This window comes from Rutidosis leptorrhynchoides, chromosome 1, assembly GCF_046630445.1.
Source record: "Rutidosis leptorrhynchoides isolate AG116_Rl617_1_P2 chromosome 1, CSIRO_AGI_Rlap_v1, whole genome shotgun sequence".
NCBI lineage: Eukaryota > Viridiplantae > Streptophyta > Magnoliopsida > Asterales > Asteraceae > Rutidosis > Rutidosis leptorrhynchoides.
This window is the reverse complement of record NC_092333.1, coordinates 54262586-54271997: the sequence shown is the minus strand read 5'-3', so window position 1 is coordinate 54271997 and position 9412 is coordinate 54262586. Positions and strand designations below refer to the sequence as shown.

At 32.4% G+C, this 9412-nt stretch overlaps 1 protein-coding gene across 1 annotated transcript; it reads right to left on the bottom strand.

Moving 5' to 3' along the window:
- Positions 1–2729: 2729 nt before the first annotated feature.
- LOC139886444 (IQ domain-containing protein IQM3-like) lies at positions 2730–7551 on the bottom strand. Its single transcript, XM_071870266.1, has 9 exons — positions 7156–7551; positions 6471–6585; positions 6247–6312; positions 6056–6144; positions 5347–5434; positions 5124–5261; positions 4559–4651; positions 3845–3946; positions 2730–3479 (listed from the first exon to the last, which is right to left on the bottom strand). The coding sequence occupies exons 1-9, from the start codon at positions 7410–7412 to the stop codon at positions 2991–2993; spliced, it is 1437 nt and encodes a 478-aa protein (XP_071726367.1). The 5' UTR covers positions 7413–7551; the 3' UTR covers positions 2730–2990.
- Between the last annotated feature and the right edge of the window lie 1861 nt (positions 7552–9412).

Sequence of the window (9412 nt, the reverse complement as noted above, 5' to 3'; positions counted from 1 at the left end):
ACATTAATATAAAAAATTTGTAAGGTTATGAATATGAATTTGTGGATAATGTTACTTTGCCTTATAACATAAAAAGGTAAAAAAAAAAAAAAACACATCAATTAACCAATGGAACAATTGTTATGGGTTCACGATACCCTTCGCACTTCACTTTTACACCCATTCTCGTTCTAAGACCAGAATTTCCGAGAACAATGGATCAAGTGGGTACCTTTTGTTGTACGAAAGTATATTAAAACAAAGAAAATAAAGTATCATGGATCCATAAATAAATCTTTCTATAACTAATGAACTTATAAAGATGCAAAGTTTGAAGTAAAAATATACGCACCTTTTCTCATGAGATTGGAGCAATGTTGCTCTTTAATCGAAGTCATACAATAATTATTCTGAAAAGGTATGAAACTTGTTGGAATGATAAAAAAAAAATAATGAATGTATGTAAACTTTTAGTTAGAGATTAAGTTAAAACTACTCACTGTGAATTTATGAGTGGTTAGAATCACCAAAAACTCTTTCCTACAGCAATTAAACACCATGGATAACAGCTTAAATAATATAAACACAAAAATATCATCAAGTAACAAATCATAACTAAGATTACCAAATCCACATCCAAACATAAGAAAACAAATAATACAAACAAAAGGCTACGACAAACCTGCTATTAGTTGTAAATCGATACAGAGTCTGTTCCAAAACTGTATAAGATTGAAAAAGCATGAAAATTTTGTGTTATTGTCAATAGAGAAAAAAAAAGGTGTAAAGAAAAACGAACCTGGTCGTTAACCTGATCGTTGCAAATGCCGATGAAGATTAGGACAGATCGTTAACATGACCTTTGCGATTTCAAAACCTGATGGATTGAAAACCTGATCGTTAACATGAAAATAACAAATACAAAAAGTTTGATTACTAATACGTTTAAGAAAATCTATTAAAATTACAATTAATTAGAACAATCTCAAACATCATAAACCCTAACCTCCATAAAAGACGATTTCTTGAGAAATAAATTGAAGAGTTGCGATGTGGCATTTTAACAGTTCTTCATCCATACCTGTTCATCTATATCGACACAACAACAATACAAAATTAGTAGAAAAGTGAATTGATTTGGCTGCAGTGATTTATAATTAATGGGAAAGAATAAGTGACCAAGATAGAACACGCAATCGCTATGTCAGATGCTTCAATTTTAAGGCTGTTTATCTTGAAAAAATAGGGCAAATCGGAAGTAGGGTGAAATTAGGGTTCTTAAAAATCGATTGATGCCGAATATCAAAAAAGGTTATACCAATCCGTGAGTAATTTTATTGCCAAAAAAAGTTTCCGGCGAAAATTGAATCTGTGGTTGAAGCAGGTGAAAAAATCTTCGACGAATCGCCGAAACATAATATGGGAAGGAGGAGAAGCGTACTTTTTTATTTGTAAAATAAAAAAATAAAAATAAATGGGAAAATCAGATAGGGTGGACACATGACGTTTTAAAAATAAAGGGGGACATCATGCTTTATGTGAGGAAGGGATTGACTTTTTTTATTTATTTAGATATTTTCAAATCAAAAATATATTTTAAAACACGTTTTTTCATTTTTTAGTTTTTCACTTTCAAACAATAAAAAAAGACTACAAAGTTTCCCTATCCTTTTTATAACTAAACACAGCCTTAAGTTTGTTATAAAATGAGAGGAGATAACATAATTAATTTTTTTTTTTTTAAAAAAGGGTAATAGAATATAGAATACTACGCTTACATAAAACTTACAAAACAATTTCTACATAATGACGTGGCAAACCCATGTATACATCCACGTCATCCTACTGACCTAAATAATTCAGCATAATTATAATAATTAATTATTAAACAATAAAATGAATTAATTGAATTTTACATAGGTTGTAATTTTCGTCAAACCTTCTTTCCGTAGGTTATAATAATTATCATCTCTGTAATCATCTTTCTACGGCAACAGTTTACAAACTCTAGTAGTTATTCATCGCAATTGCATTCACAAATATTAATCAGTCTTCATCCTAACTGTTTGTCTACATCTAATTAGAACATGACTGCTTCCCTTTTGTTTCTCATTTTAATTGTAATTGACGTAGGTAATAGTAAAAAATTAAAAAATAGTGAAGAAAAATAAATCAAGCACGATATGCCATGACGGAAATAAAACGGCACAATCATTCACGTCCGACCGGTTTACCGTAAAGTGAAAATCATGCCAAAAGTTACTATCACATTCAGATTGTGGTGACAGGTATAGTAGAATACCCAATTACCCATCACTAGGATAATGACGAATTTTGTTTAGGTGGCTTCCATTGGTATATGTCTTTATTTCGTGTGTTTATTGAATTAATTATATTGGCAAAGAGTAATTTTGGGATGAACTGTCGGTGTTGTAGAGAAATTAGGGTTAACGGAAGAGTTAGTCGTCGTGATTTAGGCAAGGGAGGACGTGGATGTATACGTGGGTTTGCCACATCAGTATGTATAAATTGTTTTGTAAGATTTATGTATGCCTAGCATTTCTCATATTTGGCATATTCATCTAGAAAGTGAAATTACAATTACAATATATTTAGAAAGATAGTCGCAACATGTTTTCTTTTATAAAGTATAACATGAAAACAAAATCTTATCTTAAACAGGATCTTTAAATGTAAAAAGAAATCAAACCAAATAATGCATGCGGATACAAACAAATATGCCATGCAGATAATCAATTAATTATTTATTAAATAGAGATTAAATTAAAACTAATACTGTACTGCTATAAACTATAGAATACAAACAAATAAAGCAGCCAGACCAGACCACCAATTCACATCATCTTAATATATTTATATTATATTTTATAATTTATAGATAAATATTAATCCAAGCTACTACATAATTGAATATTACTCACTTCCATACAAACTTCATATAGAATTTACACTCCATAAAAAGATGAAAGTAATTATTATTATTAGTGATTCTAAGCAGTAGGTTGAGGTGATGGGCTAGCCATTGGCCAAGCTTGATTACCATTAAGCCTCTTGTTATTAGGTGAAGGTCTTGATCTTGGAGACAGATTAGTAAACTCTAATGCTTGTAACCTAAGCTCAATTGGGTAGTCTGCAACGCAACCGATTCGCGGTCCAACTCCTGTTGACCATTTCAACGAAAGCTGGTTTCCTAGTTGGTACGAACGAGCCAGTTTCTTGGAATTGATCCTTTCTAGTATCGATTTCTTTGGAACATCAGCTTTTGGGCTATTAAGACCACCCGAAAGACTCCTTTTGTAACTCACATTCTTCTTTACCATTTCATCGACAACCTGTTTTACCATTTCATCGACAACTTGTTCGTGATCATTAGTTTCAGATGGTACGGTGTCTGAAGAAATGGGATGTTCATGTTTAGACCCATTTTTAGCAGTTTCTTTGTCTTCATAGGTCTCATACTCATCATTCGCCTTCTTCACCTGGTCAACAAAATATTAGAGTCAACCCAAACCCAAACTGACCCATTTGGATCAACAAAAGTGACTACTTTTGACATGTTATCCGTACGATCCATCCATTTGGATCAAACCATCCATTACACACACTGTATATCTCTAAACATTAATCACCATAACTGAATCATTTAAAATATTTTGTCATTGATAAAATAATATAGTTTTGTGAAGCATATCTAGCATGCTGGTTTAGTAAAAATTTAGAAATAACCCAACCTAACCCATTTCATAAAATGGCTTTTTATACCAGCCCTGTTCATTTTATTTTATTAAACTGTAATAAACTAAATCAATGAAAAAAAAAAAAAAAAAAAAAAATCTTTGCATACTTCAACATTGTCAAGATCAACACCCTTTTCTGTGAGAAATGATAAGAAGCACTTCAGGGTCTCCTCAGTTGGACGGTAGTGTCCACTATATGGAGAAATAGTCTGCAAACGACAAATAAATAAATAAATAACAGATGGGTTACTGGCCATTAGGTAAGGAAATAAATAAAGGATTAGGTGACCTTAAATTCTTAAAATAATTCAGTCGTTGGGATATATATTTAAAAATATGCCACTGACTTTGACCAGAACATAGTCATCAAGATATCATTTAAAATTCATATATTGTGTCCTGAACTTTAATAATGCATTTCCATGATACCGACAACATGTGTATTTCATGGGCAAATTTAATATTACTAAAAGCATGTGTGTTTGGATACTAGTGAACCTAGTTTCACAATTATTGTTCAAGGACTCATTTTATAATAATAAGTTACGGAGTAATATTTGTATAATCAAATAAATGTCATACTAGTAGGGATGATTCTAACACACCATTTTTTATCCTCACATACCTATTTTAACTTTTTACTCTTCTAATAATACTCCATTTCTTTAAATTGGTGTGTGAGGATCAAAAAAGTGTGTGTGAGAATCATCCCCTACTAGTAGACACCTACCTAGTTAATCTCTTATTTAATTACTAACTACTTAATCAACTGTTTTATTATGTTCAATTTAATTAAATTAATTAACTTCTGTGTTATATACCTTAAGTGTTCCATTTTCCACATCAAGCCTTCCAGCAGCTAACGTAACTCCTCCAGCGAGGAAGCTCGAATGATGAAACTTTCCTTTCTTTTTCTGTTGATACCAATAAAATCAAAAATGTGTTAACCCATTTGCAACAATAGAATTTGGAACAGTAATTAAAACCCCTTTTCTGTTCGAAAAAAAAAAAAAAAAAATCAACCCTTTTACTCTATGACCGTGTTGATTTGGGTTTAATTTGATCTCTAACAGGTCAAACGGGTTGAACTAAAATAATATTCCAGTTCAGAAGCAAATATTACTATTGGGTAGAGAGTACACTAAAGTACAGTATACATTCTTAGCGTATAAAGCCTCTCAAAATCATTTTATCAAAATAGATAAGATTGTGTTTGAAATAATGCTAGTCATAATCATATTTGACTATCTGATTAGATTTTAGACTGTTGTAAATGTTTGGGCAACGAGTGTTTTGGGTCAACCCAACCCGTTCCCCAAGACTGTTTGTTTTTACCCAAACCCATTTTCCACCCCTGTCCGTTCTAACAACTCTTTAACAATTCACCTCGCCAGCATAAAGTCTGTTACTGGCACTCGTTACAAAAATCCACTTTTCGCCGTTGTTTGTATCAAGAGGGAGCTGGGTCTGGCGATGAATAAATTTTCCTTCAACAATGATATACTCGTAATGTTCTCTCTCTTGCTGTTTTGATGAAACTACATTCAGATTTCTGAAGAAAAAAAAAAAATTTAATAAAAGTAATTGTAAAAAATCATTAAAAACATACGGGTCCAAGATATTTAATGCACTGCTGCCGAAGCTTTGATCGTGGACATTCTTTTAAATCAACCTCTTTTCCGTCTCCAACATCCAACCTTCAAAACGAATAAAAAAATTTAAAAAAAAAAAAACCTTCATTCAGAGTCTATAATCAATAATTTTACTAGAGTTTTAAGTTCTTATGATAATCAAATTGTATAATTGTAACAAGAATCATAATGCCATGGGTAATACAACATAGTGTATGATATGTGTTCCACTGTCTGAAGTTGTAACAAACAAAATAAGATTACAAATCTCAATATCTCAATATACTTATATAAAACATCCCTTACATAATGACAACCATTTACAGTAAAGTGTTTGAAGAAATATTCCCACAAATAATGAAACAACCATAAAGAACAAAAATTGACCATTATCCATCCCCAACTTCCAACTTTATCATGTGGGACTGAAACATGCACGATTGAATGATTGATCATTATCGTTCACAGACTAACTAATATATCTAATCACAAACTCAAACTTACATTACATGGTTTTCAATGCTAAAGTTAGTAATGTGTAACATGTGGTGCTTAATAAACTTTTATTTTTAATATCTTGTTCATTAAGTGGAGGACATATATTATCAATCTTTTTATGACTTATCATAAAAATTACTGTAGTAAGATGTATTAGTATTTTTCAACTTATATAGTGTAAAAACATACCAGTAGAAAAAGGGCTGACCAGCATCTGCTTTACACCATTCTTCATAATATATGTGCAAACTATGCCCATATCGGTGTCGCGGGTCAATCTGAAATTCACTCCAAATTCATAATCAGACATCTTATTCTTATTTTTAATTTCCGCAAACTGAATTTCCAGAAAAAATAAAATAAAATAAAATAAAACTTACAGCTTCAATCCAATGTTGAAATGCTAATTTATGAGCTTTGGCATCTAATGATAGGCCCTTACCTACCTGTCAAAACAACCCATTTAAACTTTAGTCCTGTATGTTCAAACATGGAGAAGAAACAGCTAACTTTCACTAACAACAATCAAAATCACATCAATTAATTAAGTTGACAAAACAAAATAAGAAATTTGTACTATATAAAAAATACAAATTTGATATACCTTGGAAGCATTCAAAGAGATTCTGTTCCATCTTGATGCTGCTGATTCTTGTTTTCCATAATCAAAAAAAGAAACTGTGCTGTGATTTAATCTTGCAAAATCAATAGCTTGCCACCTACATAACCACATATTATCATTCACTTTTTTTACTTCAAAAAAATAATAATAAATAATTACTAAATTGAATTTTTTCAAACATGAAAAAAATTATGCAGAACATATAGTAAAACATGTTGGAATAATAATATAAAAAAAATAGTAATTTACATGAAAATTATGTCTACTGCTAACTGTCCGCATACAACAAAGTGCTAATGAAGAAATAAGTTTTTTTTTTTTTTTTTTTTTTTTTTTAAATCTATGTAATATATGGGGATAAAAAGATATGAATCTAGTGTGATTTGAACAAGAACGCATGTGAAGATAAGTATCACTTACACATACCTAATGGCACACAAACAAGGTGAAAATTCGTTGACTTTTGTAGTCAACATCAAGCAGAAAGTCACTTAAAAAAATATTAAAAAAAAATCATAGTTCTACAATCAAGTGTTCAATTATGAAAAGATAGTACTCAACAAACAAACTAACAGCAAATCATTCTTTGTTACATAAATAGTGCGAGTGAATTAACAAAAAAGCAAAAAATAAAAATATAATAAAATAAATTAATAATAGCATGTACCAAAGTTCTTCAGCAACAACAGCAGAATCAGCTAAAAGACGACGAGTACGGTAACTTCTATAACACTTTTGAACTTTCATAACAGCCTCCAAATGATCACAAGTATTAGGACTTTTTTGACATAATTCATCATCAGTTTGATGATTAATAATGTCAGAAGAATTAACAGTGGGGTATAAAGCAGCTCCCATTTGTTTTGGGTATGGGTTATGATTAAAGGTGGTTGTGTGTGATAATGGGCTGGTCTGGACCTCCATTGATATAACTGCAATTAGGCCCTAGAAAGAGAAACTGGTAATTTGATAGGAAGATGAAGAAATTGCAGCAATTTGATAGCAATTTTGGTTTTGTGTAATGTAAATGTGATGGGTGCGTGTGTGTTTATATATATTGTTTGAAGAAATAATAAATAAGTAACAGGTTGGACTATGGTGAAGTAGTGAACCCAACTAAACAAGTGGCAACTAATTTTTGTTAAAATATCTATCTATTTAATTCTTTATTTAGTTATTTAAAATATCTAGTTCGAATAGACGATGCGGTTGTAGATGTTCATAATTGAAGGGGTTTCGCGGTAAGGATGACGAGACTGATTTGGTTGACTCGGTCGTATTGACCTCTGGTTGTCTCGACTGAGATGATGTTCAGTGGTGTTGAATCAAAGTATTGTGGTGGACTTGGTTGGATTGAAGAATTCATCGGGCGTTAGTCAAGTTGAAGGCAAGGGAAAAGACCCTAGTGGTGTTGATCGGCCAGATTCTACGACGTACACGGTTAAATTTGATGAGATCGATAATGCCCTTAGTGAGTTAGTGTTGAAGGATTTGGCCCTGAGAGTAAAAAAAAGAAGAATTATAGATGTTTTGAAGCCGACTAATAGTGTAATAGTGTGAGTAGTAAGTTTTGTATTTGTGCGGATGCGGCATGTATAGGTTTTGTCAGGGTTGACATGTTCATTCGAGCAAATTTCGTAGAGACGGGGCGAAGAATTTTGGTCCTAAATGTGGGGTAGCTCGTTTTGTTTAGAGGATTTGCAGTAAACTTGAATGGTTAATTCACTTGGTGTAGGAGACTTCTTAATCTACACCATTTTACATTTAGCTATGCTAAGTGCCGAGGGATGAGGAGCCTTGAGCTTCACAAAGTGCTATCTTCTTTAAGAGCGATGACTTCGTGCTAGTGTTGCTTAGACAACACACGCCATGGCCAAAATCCATGGAACCCCTTTTCAATTATGGAAATGTAGTATCTACTTCCTACATTTTCTCAAAATTAGCATAAAAGCTATATGTGTGAGAAGTAGGGTCCAAGGACCTTAAATAAATCAACTAGGTGTTCAAAGTTTCGAACTTTGACACTTCCGGGTGATCGAGTCCACTCATTTAGGGAAGTCAAGTCTTCCGAGTTACGTTTTACTTGGCATGGATCTCTCTAATCCATGTCACTTCATACTAAACATCGTTTCATGATGTGATGGTACCGTTAGGAGAGAAATTCGTGAACTTTTAACCTGAAAATAGGATTGGTAGGGCAATCCTAATCCCTTGTGACCTTTCCATCTTGCTCCTTCAACACTGGAGTGATTTCGTTAGGATTGGTCACTTTCCCCGTGCCGTTGACTATTACCAAGTTGATCGTGGAAGGCACCTTCAACACTCACCTAAGGTAGTTCTTGTTCCATTGCCTCCAAACCAAGAGGTAGTTCACTTTGTGATATACCATGACAACAATTACCCATGCGGTTGTCCCAAAATCGGGATGGCTTTGGATGCACAAAGCTTTAAAAAACCAAAATTTTCCGAAAAACTTGTCTTGTGTAAAAACTTGACTTGTTTTCCTGTTCTTAAATGCAAAATGGTTTTCTAAAGGCCTTGTTTTTTCTAAGACCAAACTTTTTGGGTGACTCATGACATTGGCGTTCTCAACACCGAAGTGAAGCGTTTGGGCAATCCTTGACTTGATGATATAGAGAGTTTGATGATGGTGGAGGTGAAGTTTGTTTGAAGTTTTGATGATGCTCCTAGAAAGGTTTGCTCTAAAAAATTTAATTATTGATTGATTTGGTCTAAATATAATATTCTTGCGGATATTGTTGATCTTAAGCCTTTCAAGGATGGGTGTTTGTGTTTTGATGAGTATTTGACTGTGGAAATATGAAGAAGTGTAGTTTATGCTTGAATGTTTGAGTTTTTGAGGATGTTCTTGAAGTTTGAACTTTGAAGTTTTGAGTGTTGTTAATCATGAAGACAACAAGTGG